General features: G+C 46.2%; 2 protein-coding genes across 2 annotated transcripts in view; both read right to left on the reverse strand.

Moving 5' to 3' along the window:
• ndufa12 (NADH:ubiquinone oxidoreductase subunit A12) lies at positions 1-1,403 on the reverse strand. Its single transcript, XM_024373953.2, has 4 exons — positions 1,248-1,403; positions 863-945; positions 549-636; positions 1-290 (listed from the first exon to the last, which is right to left on the reverse strand). The coding sequence occupies exons 1-4, from the start codon at positions 1,334-1,336 to the stop codon at positions 116-118; spliced, it is 435 nt and encodes a 144-aa protein (XP_024229721.1). The 5' UTR covers positions 1,337-1,403; the 3' UTR covers positions 1-115.
• Positions 1,404-3,543: 2,140 nt separating this feature from the next.
• Positions 3,544-18,351, reverse strand: part of LOC112214184 (FYVE, RhoGEF and PH domain-containing protein 6) — a 28,232-nt gene continuing 13,424 nt past the window's right edge. Inside the window, exons 5-21 of the mRNA XM_042297791.1 lie at positions 15,877-15,944; positions 15,676-15,706; positions 13,851-14,002; positions 13,541-13,697; positions 13,212-13,299; positions 8,620-8,670; positions 8,456-8,514; positions 8,292-8,363; positions 8,140-8,208; positions 7,910-7,993; positions 7,744-7,823; positions 7,489-7,591; positions 6,525-6,668; positions 6,297-6,399; positions 5,909-6,135; positions 5,672-5,820; positions 3,544-5,471 (exon numbers count right to left, since the gene is read on the reverse strand). Of these exons, the coding sequence (XP_042153725.1) occupies positions 5,435-5,471; positions 5,672-5,820; positions 5,909-6,135; positions 6,297-6,399; positions 6,525-6,668; positions 7,489-7,591; positions 7,744-7,823; positions 7,910-7,993; positions 8,140-8,208; positions 8,292-8,363; positions 8,456-8,514; positions 8,620-8,670; positions 13,212-13,299; positions 13,541-13,697; positions 13,851-14,002; positions 15,676-15,706; positions 15,877-15,944 (1,674 nt within the window). The 3' untranslated portion in view covers positions 3,544-5,434. The remainder of the gene's footprint in view (positions 5,472-5,671; positions 5,821-5,908; positions 6,136-6,296; positions 6,400-6,524; positions 6,669-7,488; positions 7,592-7,743; positions 7,824-7,909; positions 7,994-8,139; positions 8,209-8,291; positions 8,364-8,455; positions 8,515-8,619; positions 8,671-13,211; positions 13,300-13,540; positions 13,698-13,850; positions 14,003-15,675; positions 15,707-15,876; positions 15,945-18,351) is intronic.

Consider the following 18,351-nt stretch of genomic DNA (forward strand, 5'->3'; position numbering starts at 1 on the left):
TCCATATAGATTAGATTTTATTTAGAAGCAAAGAAGTGCTGGTGAACGCACACAAAGGAAATCACACTAATTTACAGAACAAGGTCATGGGTCAGAAGTTGAAGGTCAGTTCAGGTCACAGAGCCTTTGGGGGCACCCACTCGTGGATCTTCTTGCGGGTGGTGGAGTAGGGCACGTACGCCTGGGCCGAACCACTCACGTTGAACTGGTGGACCTCCGCCAGGAACTTCTTAGGTGTAGGGGGGTGTGTGGTGGGAGGGTTGTCTGTCATACAGTGGAGCCAGCGATGCCTGAGGAGATTTAAGATTGGGAGTTAGAATCAGGTACTCATTTAATCAATAGGCTAGTTCATCAATAGAAGGTTCGTAGACGGTAAAAACACAATTAAGACACCAGTACATCAACTCAATAAGTTCAACCCAGATCTGTTACAATTCCATAGAGGCCAGCAATTTTACTATAAAGGCCAGTATCACCAACATGGCATAGGCCAAGTCACTGCGATAGAGGCAACGCCACCTGTGTCAAACCAAGTGAGATGCATTTACCATTCAGCGGGCACCATGCTGCCATCCACCTCCCACATGGTGTTCTTTCCATTCATCTCCGTGGTGTAGATCACCCAGCGGTGACGACCTGACAAGGAGAGGTGTTACTTCGAGTACACTACAGGTCTTTGAACAGCCCTCTCTACCACACTTTACTACTACTTGATTTCCCCACAGGCTGACCAATCAACTCATATGTAAAATATAACATTTGCAGACTACATTCAGAGATAATATGATGATTGTCACTGCAGTACATAGCCTAAGGCCATTACTGGTCATGTGATCTGAGGTTTAGTTCTGTTCAACCTTACCAAAAAAGTAGCGTGTGTCCTCAAAGTACTTGTTCCCATACTTGTCCACGCCAATCAGGGCTCCCGTTTTCACATCATTTGCCCTGTAACAAAAACAGTCTAGCTGGCTAGTCCATTAGCCCATCCACTAGCACTATGTCTAATTTGTCAGACCGGATACAGGTCAGAGATCACATAATCACGTAGCCTTAAAACAGCTTTTAAACAGAGCAGTGAGTCCGTTTGTTTACCAATTTAGCCAGCTACAGCAGTTAACTAAGTAGGTAGTTAGTGCTAGCAGGTTGCCTATCGACTGGGGACACACTTATTTATCTCGAGTAAATGCATTGAAAGTGACAACCACCTCTATAGAATACAAAACACATTATATCGCTCTTATACTGACCTGAATAACTGAACAAATAAGCCTTTCACACCACCGTGACCTCCTAACTGTCCCAAAGCCCTTCGAACGACATGTATATACTCCGCCATTTTTAGACGGGGCTGATTTGGGTAACGGACACTGTTGTACTTTCCGGCTGAAACGCTTCCCAGTCCACAATAGTTCCGTCCGTGGTTTCAAGTCTAACAGTAGTTAGTCAATGAACAGCATTTCAAGCAGTTTCATGCGCTGTTTCTCTTCTGTTCTGTGATGACAGTAAATGAGTAAAGTAAACCGTAGTTAGAAAATGTTACCACCTAACTGTACATTTTGAAGTGTCTCAATATTAGAAACAATTTGATGACAAGCCGGGTAACCTATTGTAAAAAATAAAATAAAACATGTTTAAATAATAATGTAACCATGATAACAGTCTTGTCTCAAGTGTCTCTTACTTATGAGCAAAATGTGACGACTATATTATCGAAAAATTCAAGAAGCTAACTGTCCTGTTTCAAGTATCTTTAGAAGCTAAATGTAATGACATGCTGCTTAGTTCTAATAAAATGCTCCCAAAATATGGATAATAATAATACATTTAAAATATATTTTCATACAGTGTCTTCAGAAATGATTCACACCCCTTGACTTTTTCCACATGTTGTTGTGTTACAGATGTTGTGTCACTGGCCTACCCGCAATACAGCACAATGTGAAAGTGGAATTATGTTTTTAGAAATTTGTACAAATTGAAATGTCTGCATCAATAAATATTCAACTCCTTTGTTATGGCAAGCCTAAATTCAGGAGTTAAATTGTGCTTAACAAGTCACATAATAAGTTGCATGGACTCAATCTGTGTGCAATAATAGTGTTTAACATGATTTTTTAATGACTACCCCATCTCAGTACCCCATCTCAGTATCCCTCAATCGAGCAGTGAATTTCAAACACAGATTTAACCACAAAGTCCAGGGAGGTTTTCCAATGCCTCGCAAAGAAGGGCACCTATTGGTAGATGGGTATAAATAAAATAAAAAAGCAGACATTGAATCCCCATTGAACAAGGTGTAGTTATGAATTACACTTTGGATGGTGTATCAATACACCCAGGCACGATACTGTTGTTTGCAATAAGTCACTAAAGTAAAACTGCAGAAAATTTGGCAAAGAAACTTTATGTCCTTGAATACAAAGCGTTATGTTAACACGTTAATGGCAACACAAAACATAATTGAGTAGCACTCTTCATATATTCAAGCATGACGGTGGCTGCAGCATGTTATGGGTATACATGTCATTGGCAAAGAAAGAGAATAGAGCCAAGCACAGGCACAATCCTAGAGGAAAACATGGTTCAGTCTGTTTTCCAACAGAAACTGGGAGACAAATTCACCTTTCAGCAGGACAATAACCTAAAAGACAAGTTGCTTACCAATAAGACATCGAATGTTCCTGAGTGGCCTAGTTACAGTTTTGACTTAAACCGGCTTGATAATCTATGGCAAGACTTGAAAATGGCTGTCTAGCAATGATCAACAACCAACTTGACAGAGCTTGAAGAATTTAAAAAAGAATCATGTGCAAATATTGTACAACCTAGGTGTGCAAAGCTCTTGGAGACGTACCCAGAAAGACTTACAGCTGTAATCGCTGCCAAAGGTGATTCTAATATGTATTGACTCAGGGGTGTGAATACACATGTAAATGCAATATTTCTGTATTTCATTTTAAATACATTTCCCAACATTTCTAAAAACGTTTTCACTTTATCGTTATGGGTATTGTGTGTAGATGAATGAGAGAAACAAAATCTATTTCATCAATTTTGAATTCAGGCTGTAACACAACAAAATGTGGAATAAGTCAAGGGGTATGAATACTTTCTGAAGGCACCGTACATATGCAGAATTATCTTATTCAGAGGAAGAAAGGAGCTGAGTACACCCACAGAGAGTGAACGTTGGAGTTGTGGGTATATGAGTCATATTTTGAAATACTCTTATCTCCCTCAACACAGTGCTTTGATCACTGAGCTCAAAGCAGAAATAAGACAGCCGAGGAAGACTTCTTTATCAGTGTCAAACTTAAACACACACGCACACACACTCGCGCCTCAAACACACACACACACACACTCGCGCCTCAAACACACACGCATGCAAAGAATCCACACCCACAAAGAAATTCCTGCACCCACACATCAATCAGCACTATGCAATAAAATAACTCAGTGACAGTAATCTAAGGAGGAAAGATGTATTAACTCCCTCATCCCTTGATGTCTCAAAGCATGAAATTAGGCCAAGATGCAAAGTCACTTTCAGAGGTTTTATTAAAAAGTGGTGCCTGACAGTTCTGCAGAAATATTATTTACAGATGAGACACGATGGCTCTCTAGTGATTGTGTATAAGGGTGGAGGGACATTTAGTCTCTATAAAATATGATCTGTTTTGAGTTATCCCTAATGCTTCTCTGTGTTATAAACTTCATTTCCCATAAGGCCAACTGCCACAATGGTGTAGTAGTGCAACCTGATTAGTACATTTGAGGTACTAAATGTAAACTCGAAACCATTTTCAATTTAAATACATAATGGATATATACACTGTTAAATGTCAGATGGGCCAGCCAAAGTAGTCACTGTGATAATAGAATATCCTAATTCAAATGGATAATTAATGAAACAATGCACCACATAATGAAATAACGTTCTCTGTATCTATATTATTACAAGATAATTGTGCATATTTAAGGCACTGTCTGGATGTTGCTTTATTGCTAGTGAGCATTTCCTAAGGGATACATTTCATTCTCCATTCCATTTCTAGCTCAAAAGACAAGCATTCTTTTGTAATCTGTTCACTTTAAATTATTCAATAAAAAAATGATACAAATGAGGCCTGGATTAAAAGATTCCTCCTAATGAATCCAACAAGTCTGTTGTGGCAGTTTAAAACAAACTAGTGAGACATTGTTACAACACGTGCTTTTACAACCATCATGGCATACAATACAAAAGGTAGCTACTACTTATTACAAAAGTGACAAAGATAGTATCTGTTATCAAATAAATCGTATTTCTAAAATCACATAATTATGGACAGTGAGAAATGTACAGTTCTATATAAATATTATCTCTTGACTTTTAGAAAAAAAAAGGTATATTTTACTCTCCCAATTCTACATATTGCCCAAGCACCGCTTCTGATTCTAACATGTACTCTTAAAAATGCATTTGTTCTATAGGCTGTGTAGTAAAATATTGACATTATGCCATTTCCAGTTTTACCCAGTATACTGCATTATACATGTGGTAGATGTACTGAGTTAAGCCTAACAGAGAATAGCAATATAAACCGACCCCTGTAATTTTGCTATATTTCTAAGGAGCAAAATGCTCATCTCCTGTGTCTCTGTGGCACCCTGTTTTTTCACAGTTGAATCCAACCACCTGCAGTGCACCAGAGAAGCTTCCCTACTCAGAGAGAACCCACTGCTTTCTCACCCTTCTTTGTATCTGGTATCCATCCCATCATGTAAGGTTCCCACTCTAATCACCAATTTCCATAATTCATCAATATTTGAGTTTAAACTTTTCTTACAATACGTTACACCCCCCAAAAAATTAACAAAATCCTTTAACTTTTCAAGGATAATGTAAATCAAAAGCAATTTAAATCAAATCCTTTTCAATGACTTTCAAGGCTTTTGTGGACAGTGGGAACCCCTGTATAAGATAGCAGGCTGTCCGCAGACAATAATTCTGTTAACACTTCCACACACACACACGCTTCAGGACATGACCTTTGACCCACAGCTGTGACACATAACATTTCCATCTAAGATCAAGAGCAGATAGATATGCAGCCTGTGAGGCTCAACATGCCCATAACCTCAGAGCTCCACTGGAAGCATAGTAGTTTTACCAAGGTCAAACTTTCAACGGATCCCAACATTTACAATGAATGTAATGTAGAGCTGACACAAAGTCCATATTTTCACTAGAAAGACATTGATGTCTGTTCTTTACACCACTGGGACTCTGGGGTCTCCTGGTAGGCAGCCGGACCGGTTCATCAGGGCTCGGGGTGTGGGGAGTGCTTCCTGAGCTGCTGACCCCTGACATGTGTCTAGAGGTCAAGGATCAAAAGGTGTCCGTGTCCACTGGCTCCAGGGGAAGAACATGAGCTGACTGGTTTAGGTGTTAAAGAATCATGGCCTCCTGGAAAGCCTCTATCCACCTGAGAGAAAATTGAGAAACACAACATGAACTTTATTGCAATGGCAGCTGGGGGAAAAAAACTAACTAATCAATAAACGTTATATTGATAAAATAACTATATGAATGCTTTCACCCTCCCACGCTCTGATGTTACAGCGTGGTCCCCTCCTGATTGATGGATACTCTATTGATCCCTAAGCCAAAGGGAATTTCCATTACCTCTGTGCAGTGGGGATGTCGTCAGCCTTGAAGATATAGAACAGGGTGTTTTTGTGGTACAGTTTAAACTGCAGCTTCTGGAAAGGGCCACACTTCTCCTCCCGCAGGAAGAAGCCTAGCAGAGGCTGGCTCTCTAGAGCAGCTACGTCCTGGAGAGAGGGAGAGAGGTACACATGTCACACACACACACACACACACACACGTGTGTTTGTGACTAGAGTGGCGTAGGTGTGTTACCTCGCTGGCGGCGTAGGTGTACAGGACTTTGTTCTTGATGACGAACCATAGCCTCTTCCATTGCTTCTTGTTGCCCTTCGACCTCTGTAGGTAGCCACTCATGGAGGAGTTCTCTGTGTTTGCAGACACCTCTTTGAGAGCAGCTGGGATCTTCTTCTGTTTCCTGGAGAAAGAGAATCCCCCAGATCTGGCAGTAGGAGACAGCGCCCCAGAAGCAACACGGTCACCTAGGAAACACAGAAACACAAAGCACCCTCTGACATACATACTGAATTCACAATAACAAACAACACAGGGTTTAAATCATTACTTAACTTCAATTCATTCCATCTTTAATATTTTAAATAGCTAAATGACTTTCATATGTATTCATGTAAAAGACGCATACTGTTCTCCTGTAGCTTGACGAAGCAGTGGTCACACACACGAGCCGGCTGGTTCTTCAAGTACTCTAGATAGAACTTATTGGACGAGCACGTCTGACACACAACCTGCAATACACACACAGTGATTGAGAAAACCACCACACACACACACACGTATGCACGCACACACACACATCCTACTGAGTATAGTGGTGAACCATTGTGAACTAGGGCCCTTGTCCTTTCCTTACCTTCCCGCAGGCTCGGCAGTGGTGGCGTCTCCAGGTGAGGGTGAACTCACAGGTACAGACCATACACATGGTGGCCCTCAGGTCTGGGATCCAGATAGGGGCCTTAGAACCCAGCGGGGCCCCACTGTCACACACACCATCAGCCTACACAGAGAGAGAAGGTTATAGCCATTACATGTGGATTATACTGACAATGGTAACAGTGGAATCGGAGTGTTCCCATATTCAGTCAGTCGAATGAGCTGGAACTATACAGGCTACAAGCACGTGCATGCTCACACACACACACACACACACACACACACACACACACACACACACACACACACACACACACACACACACACACACACACACACACACACACACACACACACACACACACACACACACACACACACACACTGCCTCACCTCCTCCTGACACACACACTGCCTCACCTCCTCCTGACACACACACACACACACACACACACACACTGCCTCACCTCCTCCTGACACACACACTGCCTCACCTCCTCCTGACACACACACTGCCTCACCTCCTCCTGACACACACACTGCCTCACCTCCTCCTGACACACACACTGCCTCACCTCCTCCTGACACACACACTGCCTCAGCTCCTCCTGACACATACACTGCCTCAGCTCCTCCTGACACACACACTGCCTCACCTCCTCCTGACACACACACTGCCTCAGCTCCTCCTGACACACACACTGCCTCAGCTCCTCCTGACACACACACTGCCTCACCTCCTCCTGACACACACTGCCTCAGCTCCTCCTGACCTGCCTCAGCTCCTCCTGACACACACACTGCCTCACCTCCTCCTGACACACACACTGCCTCACCACCTCCTGACACACACACTGCCTCACCTCCTCCTGACACACACACTGCCTCACCTCCTCCTGACACACACACTGCCTCACCTCCTCCTGACACACACACTGCCTCACCTCCTCCTGACTCCGGCTGGAGATGAAGGTGATCTTCTTCCTGGTGTGGTCGTCTATCGCCGTGGCGATGGCCGCCAGCCACTCATCTCTCTCTGTGGCCGAGCTGCCAGGCAGAAACAACAACAGAAGCCTTTGTAACCAATCAAAAGCTATTATAACGGTCCCCACAACCAATTAAAGGGTAACTCATCAGAATGTCCATAATGTTAGGCGCCACCTTCAGGTGTTCAGGTGTGTCGGTGAGCGGGTTCTCACCTGGCAGACAGGATGAAGGAACGCTCCACACTCTCAATGTTCAGTTCATTCTGATACGCCTCCTGACTGGGCTTACTCACCTGAACACAATAAACACAGGTTTTCGATGAGACTTCAGAAGAGTATTGTCCAGGGTAAATGTGTGTTCAGTCCTGCCTGTACTCACCTTCATTCCCGCCAGAGAGAGCATGCTGTTGAGTTTATACTGACCAGACTGAACTGGAGTGGTGTACAGAAGAGTGTCATTGAACTAGAGAGACAGATACACACGCCACATCAACATACAGATATTTGGGGGGGGGTAATGTTCTGGTCTACAGACCGTGTTGGAACTGTAACGGGTCAGGTATCACACTGAGACCTCCACTACCCCTGGGGGCATCAGTCAGTACTCACCAGGAAGAACATCCGTGGCTGCATGACCTTCCTGGACAGCTTCATCAGAGTGCCCTCCTTAAGAAACACCTGGGGTCAAGAAGTGATCACAACAGATGAGATCACAGGTGTGTGTGTGTGTGTGTGCGCGTGTCATAGTGCTGGACACTCACCCTGCCCGGCTGAACAATCTCATGCTGTCCGTTCAGACTGTACTGAATGTGCATCAGCTTCTGAAAGTTATCCTGATAGATAGAGACACACCGGGGTCAGAGGAAATGCAATGGGATGCCTTTGGCCGAATTCTCATGAGAATGGACATGGTGTGACGTCTCACCCCTTGTTTCATGATGTCGTTGGCATGGTTGGCCACCTCCTTCACTATGCCCAGAGCAGCTGTAAGGTCAACATGATTAACATGCCGTGAGAGTGTCTGTGAGAGAGAAATGGCATCTCACCGGACATTGTCACACACATCCTGATCAACATTGTTCCACTCACCCTGCGTGTCTTTGTAGTCAGACGAGTCCTCAGGAAGGTTCTTCAGATAATCTGTAGAAGAGCAGGGAGTTACATCAGTCCCAGATCACACGAAATCATGCTACATACATAAGCAGTTTATACATGTGGAGAACTGTGTCTGCTGTTACACTCTGTTTCCTCTAGGTGGCAGAGTGCTGCCGGTGCACTAAATAATGCAGGCTCCATGGGATGCCGCAGCACCATAGCCACGGGAAGTAGGGGTAACGAGGGTGATACAACACCCCCTGAAAAAATATACACAAAATAATACAAAAGTAGTGCACTGGGCCTCTACTAGTATTAGTGGGCCCATATAGACTGTAGCACAGGCCCATATAGACCTCTGTAGCAGGGGCCCATATAGACTGTAGCACAGGCCCATATAGACCTCTGTAGCAGGGCCCCATATAGACTGTAGCACAGGCCCATATAGACCTCTGTAGCACAGGCCCATATAGACCTCTGTAGCACGGGCCCATATAGACCTCTGTAGCACAGGTCCATATAGACCTCTGTAGCACGGGCCCATAGAGACCCCTGACCTCTGTAGCAGCACGGGCCCATATAGACCTCACGGGCCCATAGAGACCTGACCTAGCACAGGCCCATATAGACCTCTGTAGCACAGACCCATATAGACTGGGCCCATGACCTCTGTAGCACGGGCCCATAGACACGGGCCCATATAGACCTCTGTAGCACGGGCCCATATAGACTGTAGCACAGGCCCATATAGACCTCTGTAGCACGGGCCCATATAGACTGCACGGGCCCATAGCACGGGCCCATAGAGACCTCTGTAGCACGGGCCCATATAGACCTCTGTAGCACGGGCCCATATAGACACGGGCCCATCTGTAGCACAGGCCCATATAGACCTCTGTAGCACGGGCCCATATAAACTGTAGCACAGGCCCATATAGACCTCTGTAGCATGGACCCATATAGACTGTAGCACAGGCCCATAGACCTCTGTAGCACGGGCCCATATAGACCTCTGTAGGGCCCACCTCTGTAGCACGGGCCCATATAGACCTCTGTAGCATGGGCCCATATAGACCTCTATAGAATGGGCCCTGTATATAGACCTCTATAGACATGGGCCCATATAGACCTCTGTAGCAGGGCCCAGGCCACATATAGACCTCTATAGGGCCCATGACCTCTGGCCCCCATATAGATCTCTGTAGCTCGGGCCCATATAGACCTCTAAGCACGGGCCCATATAGACCTCTGTAGCACGGGCCCATATAGACCTCTGTAGCACGGGCCCCCATATAGACCACTGTAGCACGCGCCCTTATAGACTGTAGCACAGGCCCATATAGACCTCTGTAGCACGGGCCCATATAGACCTCTGTAGCATGGGCCCATATAGACCTCTGTAGCATGGGCCCATAGAGACCTCTGGGCCCATAGCACGGGCCCATAGAGACCTCTGTAGCACGGGCCCATATAGCACGGGCCCATATAGACCTCTGCCTCTGTAGCACGGGCCCATATAGACCTCTGTAGCACGGGCCCATATAGACTGTAGCACAGGCCCCATATAGACCTCTGTAGCACGGACCCATATAGACTGACCTAGCACGGGCCCATAGAGACCTCTGTAGCACGGGCCCATATAGACCTCTGTAGCACGGGCCCATATAGACCTCTGACTAGCACGGGCCCATATAGACCTCTGTAGCACGGGCCCATATAAACTGTAGCACAGGCCCATATAGACCTCTGTAGCACGGGCCCATATAGACCTATGTAGTACAGAGGGCCCTATAGCATGGGCCCATATAGACCTCTGTAGCTGGGCCCAGCATGGGCCCATATAGACCTCTGTAGCATGGCCCATATAGCCCATAGAGACCTCTGACCTCTAGCACGGGCCCATATAGACCTCTGTAGCACGGGCCCATATAGACCCCATCTGTAGCACGGGCCCATATAGACCTATGTAGCACGGGCCCACGGGGGCCCATAGAGACCTCTGTAGCACGGGCCCATATAGACTGTAGCACGGGCCCATATAGACCTCTGTAGCACGGGCCCATATAGACCTCTGTAGCACGGGCCCATATAGGGCCCCCATAGAGACCTCTGTAGCACGGGCCCATATAGACCACTGTAGCACGGGCCCATATAGACCTCTGTAGCACGGGCCCATAGACCTCTGTAGCACGGGCCCATATAGACTGTAGCACAGGCCCATATAGACCTCTGTAGCACGGGCCCATATAGACATGGGCCCATCTGTAGCATGGGCCCATATAGACCTCTGGGCCCATAGCATGGGCCCATAGAGACCCCATCTGTAGCACGGGCCCATATAGACCTCTGACCTAGCACGGGCCCCCATATAGACCTCTGTAGCACGGGCCCATATAGACTGTAGCACAGGCCCATATAGACCTCTGTAGCACGGACCCATATAGACTGTAGCACAGGCCCATAGAGACCTCTGTAGACACATGGGCCCATATAGACCTCTGTAGCACGGGCCCATATAGACCTCTGTAGCACGGGCCCATATAGACCTCTGTAGCACGGGCCCATATAGAAGCTGGGCCCATAGCACAGGCCCATATAGACCTCTGTAGCACGGGCCCATATAGACCCCATATAGACCACTGTAGCACGCGCCCTTATAGACTGTAGCGGGCCCATATAGACCTCTGTAGCATGGGCCCATAGAGACCTCTGTAGCATGGGCCCATAGAGACCTCTGTAGCACGGGCCCATATAGACCTCTGTAGCACGGGCCCATATAGACCTCTGTAGCACGGGCCCATATAGACCTATGTAGTACGGGCCCATAGAGACCTCTGTAGCACGGGCCCATATAGACCTCATGGGCCCATAGCACGGGCCCATATAGACCTCTGTAGCACGGGCCCATAGAGACCTCTGTAGCACGGGCCCATATAGACCTCTGTAGCACGGGCCCATTTAGACCTCTGTAGCACGGGCCCATTTAGACCTCTGTAGCACGGGCCTATTTAGACCTCTGTAGCACGGGCCCATATAGACCTCTATAGCACGGGCCCATAGAGACCTCTGTAGCACGGGCCCATATAGACCTTTGTAGCACGGGCCCATTTAGACCTCTGTAGCACGGGCCCATATAGACCTCTATAGCACGGGCCCATTTAGACCTCTGTAGCACACGGGCCCATTTAGACCTCTGTAGCACGGGCCCATATAGACCTCTAGCACGGGCCTATTTAGACACACGGGCCCATTTAGACCTTTAGCACGGGCCTATTTAGACCTCTGTAGCACGGGCCCATTTAGACCTCTGTAGCACGGGCCCAAAACGGGCCTATTTAGACCTGTTTCAGCACGGGCCTATTTAGACCTCTGTAGCACGGGCCCAAAAAATGTTTCAGCATCTCTGCTTTGGAAAAAAAAAGGTACTTGTATACCTTGATTGAATTTGATTAAGAACAGTATATTGCAGGATACAGTAGTTGGAATTGTCCCTTTCTCTGCTATAGTCATTCTAAGGGAATCCAGAAAGAACAAAACCCTATCCTCAAACACTTCCATCAAAAGGTGCAAAGTTATAAGCAAAGACACTAAACACCCACACCAAATTAAATAGTTTTCTTGATCAAATAACATGGTAAACAACCTCTTTTTATGCAGTATTAATTTACCATCCTTACAAACCACTTAATGTAAATGTACATGACTGACTGGCTGATCATCTAGTTTGTATTCCATCAAAAGGTGCAAAGTTATAAGGCTTAAATAGTTTTCTTGATCAAATCTAAACAACCTCTTTTTATGCAGTTTGTAAATGTACATGACTGTAGACTTGATCATCTAGGTTTGTACCTGTAGACTTTCTATCACCATGAAGGAAAACAATGTACAATACAGTAATTAAGTACATTGAGAAATTAAGTGGTTGGTGATGATGTGTTGTGATGTCTTGATGATGTGATGTGATGATGTGATGATGTGTTGTGATGATGTATTGATGTGATGTTATGATGTGATGATGTGATGTTATGATGTGATGATGTGTTGTGATGACGTGATGATGTGTTGTGATGTGATGATGTGTTGTGATGATGTATTGATGTGATGTTATGATGTGTTGTGATGATGTGTTGTGATGTGATGATGTGATGTTATGATGTGATGATGTGGCTCAGTAGGTAGAGCATGGTGCTTGCAATGCCAGGGTTGTGGGTTTGATTGAAAATGTATGATCTCACTACTGTAAGTTGCTCTGGATAAGAGCGTCTACTAAAATGGAAAAGGAATGAATCCACTATTTCAGTTTTCGCACTTGCAAAGTATTTCAAGAAACTGTAAAACTGTATATCAAGCAAGTATTTTTCTACTCCAGAAGTATTATCATACTAACTGAAGTAGTATCATACTAACAGACTCAAGTTACAAATGCTGGTAAACAGTCAAATACATGTAGGTTTTTTTTTAAATCACAAAAGCAGTGCACTGGGCCTTTCCTAGTCCTGTATCAGCAGACCAATATAGACTCTTCAGCACAGCATTTACCCCCTGCATTTCCAGCAACCCCCCCATGTGTGTGTATGTGTGTGTACCTGTGAGCAGAAGCTGATACTGGGGGATTCTCTGTACAGGTTTCAGCAGGTAGTGCTTCAGAGCCAGGCTGGCACATCGAGGACTCATCTGGGACAGAGTACAGGAGAATTGTCCCACACATTTGCAGTATTAACAGTACACATACACACATCTAGCTCCATGTCCAGACTATGTCTGGCTTGTTACCACTCTATCATCAACTATGCGGATAGGAACTTCCTCTGACACACACACACACACACACACACACACACACACACACACACACACACACACACACACACACACACACACACACACACACACACACACACACACAGCTGTTTACCTCAAACTCCCGGACCACAGTTGCGAAGCCAGGGTTTTTCTTACACTGTTCGTCCAGCATAGCCACGTTGTTGTCAAACTGCCGGATGTAGGTGGAGTACATCTTCAGGTACGGCCCCTTCTGAACAAAGATGTCTGCCAGCCTCTGGTGGTCCCCCCTACACAGCAGAGAGAGAGGTGAGAGGGGCAGGGAGAAGAGAGGCAGAGGGAGGGAGATGGTCATTGTGGTCTGAGTTCAGCTGTCTAAGGCTTGGCATGGTCAGTTTGAGGTTTGTATCTCTGGTGCTGATAATGATGGTGAGGGTGCGTACCAGTGGGCCACTCTCTCCTCTAGCTCCCGGAGCAGGTCTCGGTTGAGCTGGTATAGTTGAGGCAGGTAGTAGAGGATCTGGGTTAGAATACGCTCTTCAACCACCGGCTTGCCGTTCTGTCGTGTCGCCTTGGCAACTGCGTCCCGGAAATCCTGCAGGGAGGGAGGGGGTTAATGCTGACAGACGAATGAAGGGAACTGACACAGCGACAACAGAGTGGTGGGAGACTAATTAACACACACACACAGCTGCAGGGTGGAGAGAAGTTACACAGTACAGCACAGGAACACCTGGTTATCACCTCGTAAACATGCGTCCCTCTGCATCACACACACACACACACACACACACACACACACACACACACACACACACACACACACACACACACACACACACACACACACACACACACACACACACACACACACATTGAGTCAGCACTCTCACACTCTCACAGTGAGCCAACACCTTCCAGGTGGAAGGAAGTGGTGAGACAACCAGGGCAGGGTCCCAATGTCCTGGTGAACACTTGCAACACACCCACAATAAAACACGCACAGCTGCAGTGTGAAGGACCGAAACACGTTATCCCTAGAAAACACGTCAAAAGTCAAGTCAAAATATAATGCAACACATTATTGTGTGAGGACTTAAGTGTGAAACCAAAATAAACACAATAGGCACACACACACACACACACACACAGGATTAGCCGAGGCATTTCTAAGTCTGGGGGTCCTCCACCCACTCACTCACTGCAGGAAGCAGCTGTTCTGTGGTCAGGGGCAGCCATGGCCATGGAGACTGGAGAATGTGATTTGACCTCTTTCTTCAAGTCTCCCTCTCCCCCCTCTACTGTGTCTCTCTCTCATGCCCCATATTCAAAATGAATCCCATCGTGGGTCCTGTTTAAGGCAGACAGACAGGGGGACACTTGGCACTGAGCGTGTGTGTGTGTGTGTGTGTGTGTGTGTGTTTGTGTGTGTACCTGCGATTCCCCTTTCGGACAGTCTGAAAGCCACTCCCAAGAGGAAATCTAATGTTGACTCTGGAGCCATCTCAGACAAATTGTGGGTTTAGAGAGATTTTAGAGACTAGGCTATGTGAGACAAATAAAGGCTGGATTAAATCATTTTTCCTTCAAATAAATAAAACATTGAAATCCAACACAAGGTCTATCTTCCACTGCAACATCAAATCCTTTTTCAGAGCTCAGGACAGCTTGACCTGGCTGGTACAGTTGACACCTCAGCCTGACACCGCCCAGTAGACCAGACCAGTACAGTAATCACCACCACACCACCAGCGTGAGTTAACAACACTCATCAGAGATCCCACACACACCTGTCACCTCCCCCCGAGACCAACATCAAAGCACCCAGCTCTGTCGTCACGGTTACCTGCTCCACTTTTCACCCCAACAGGCACAGAGCAGGGACGGTATTCCTCCCACCACCAAGCAGGAGCAGTGAGCTAGCTAGCCGGTAGTTAAATAGAATGAAACAACTCGAGCCTATGTTTCCACTCCATAAAGCCACCACTTGAAAGCTGAAAATAGCAACACATGCTTGACTCCTTAGCTTCCTTTATGATTTACATCTCAGTGTTTATCACTGATCCTGCTAAGTGTGATACCTCCCAAAAACAACAGCAACCGTTTTACCAGAGACAACTCCACTGCGGAGTACTGCTGCCTCAGGGGCAGAGGAGAAAGGCAACACGGCTCAGCTAGTCGAAGGCTTGCTAAGTAACACCATTGAACACACAGATAACACACAGATATGGTCCTCATCAAAAGCCCAGCGGCTTAACTGATACTCACTATGTGAAGAAGCTTCAGGACGTCCACAAACCTGGAGGGAGAGGAGATGGGTGTAAAACATTATATATGACCAGAAAAAGACACACAGACACACAAACCCAATCAAGGCCTTATTCATGAGAATATTCCACAGAATCGTTTCTTGTTTTTAGAGGTGGAGGTGTGTGTGTGTGTGTGTGTGTGTCTCTCTCGGGTACTCACACTTTCTCAGAGCTCATGATCTCCTGGGCGATATGCACCAGCTTTTTCCTCTTCACCTCATCCTCCTGCTGGAACGACAGACAGACAGGACAGACAGACCGACAGACAAGAGAAAAGCACAGCATTCAGTCAATGTAGTGAAAAAAGCTAGCCAGCCATATTCTAAATGTTACAGACATACTTCCACTTACAAGGTCACTGCAGCCCACCATCTGACTGTCCTGCTATAGTATGCATAGGCACAATAACCACCATCTGACTGTCCTGCTATAGTATGCATAGGCACAATAACCACCATCTGACTGTCCTGCTATAGTATGCATAGGCACAATAACCACCATCTGACTGTCCTGCTATAGTATGCATAGGCACAATAACCACCATCTTACTGTCCTGCTATAGTATGCATAGGCACAATAACCACCATCTGACTGTCCTGCTATAGTATGTATAGGCACAATAACCACCATCTTACTGTCCTGCTATAGTATGCATAGGCACAATAACCACCATCTGACTGTCCTGCTATAGTATGCATAGGCACAATAACCACCATCTTACTGTCCTGCTATAGTATGCACAGACACAATAACCACCATCTTACTGTCCTGCTATAGTATGCATAGGCACAATAACCACCATCTGACTGTCCTGCTATAGTATGCATAGGCACAATAACCACCATCTGACTGTCCTGCTAAACATAGACACTAACCACCATCTGACTGTCCTGCTATAGTATGCATAGCTGCCACCATCTGACTGTCTCTTCCCCTCACTACCATATCTTCTCTTCTGACTGTCCTGCTATAGTATGCATAGGCACAATAACCACCATCTGACTGTCCTGCTATAGTATGCATAGGCACTTAACCACCATCTGACTGTCCTGCTATAGTATGTATAGGCACAATAACCACCATCTGCACTGTCCTGCTATAGTATGCATCCAGGCACAATCTTCCACCATCTTACTGTCCTGCTATAGTATGCATAGGCACAATAACCACCATCTGACTGTCCTGCTATAGTATGCATAGGCACAATCTTCCACCATCTGACTGTCCTGCTATAGTATGTATAGGCACAATAACCACCATCTTACTGTCCTGCTATAGTATGCATAGGCACAATAACCACCATCTTACTGTCCTGCTATAGTATGCATAGGCACAATAACCACCATCTGACTGTCCTCCTCATAGTATGCATAGGCACAATAACCACCATCTGACTGTCCTGCTCATAGTATCCACGTCCGCATAGGCACTTAACCACCATCTGACTGTCCTCCTCATAGTATGCATAGGCACAATACTCTCCCTCCCTCATCACTCCACCATCTGACTGTCCTCCTCACTAGTATGTATAGGCACTTAACCACCATCTGACTGTCCTGCCTAGTATGCATAGGCACAATAACCACCATCTGACTGTCCTGCTATAGTATGCATAGGCACAATAACCACCATCTGACTGTCCTCTATAGTATGCATAGGCACAATAACCACCATCTGACTGTCCTGCTATAGTATGCATCCACAATAACCACCATCTTACTGTCCTGCTATAGTATGCATAGGCACAATAACCACCATCTTACTGTCCTGCTATAGTATGCATAGGCACAATAACCACCATCTTACTGTCCTGCTATAGTATGCATAGGCACAATAACCACCATCTGACTGTCCTGCTATAGTATGCATAGGCACAATAACCACCATCTTACTGTCCTGCTATAGTATGCACAGACACAATAACCACCATCTTACTGTCCTGCTATAGTATGCATAGGCACAATAACCACCATCTGACTGTCCTGCTATAGTATGTATAGGCACAATAATCTGCCCATTTGCTGTTTCTAAACAGACACTCCAACAGAGATTATGTCCGAAAGCAGAGCTGCCGTTTCACACGTCTCTTCCCCTCACTACTCTCTATCCACGTCAGCTATCTTCTCTTCCCTCTGCACTCTCCCTCCCTCACCACTCTCTATCCACGTCCGCTATCTTCTCTCCCCTCTGCACTCTCCCTCCCTCGCTACTCTCTATCCACGTCTGCTATCTTCTCTCCCCTCTGCACTCTCCCTCCCTCACTACTCTCTATCCATTTTAGAGTATCATAAATAGGGTCAGACAGGACAAAGCAATCAGCCATTTTCAGAGTTATTCCTGCCCCCTAAACCTTCTATGTCTGACCCCCCCAGACAGAATGACAGCTCCATCACATGCAGGCACAGTGTGATATCCCCCACCTGCCTTTCTTTCCTTTACAGAGTCCTGTGCCCAGCACCCATTTTGGCTCCATGACGCCTGTCTGATAGTGTCGTTATCACTCGTGTTACGCCTGCCAATATCCTTCCTGTTATACCACCTGTCAACACCCCCACCTGTCAACACTGTCCTCACTCTGTCTCAGTAACATCCCCTCTGTTATCACTCATGCCTAGGACCTACCAGAGCAAAAACA

Source organism: Oncorhynchus tshawytscha, linkage group LG15, assembly GCF_018296145.1.
Source record: "Oncorhynchus tshawytscha isolate Ot180627B linkage group LG15, Otsh_v2.0, whole genome shotgun sequence".
Lineage (NCBI taxonomy): Eukaryota > Metazoa > Chordata > Actinopteri > Salmoniformes > Salmonidae > Oncorhynchus > Oncorhynchus tshawytscha.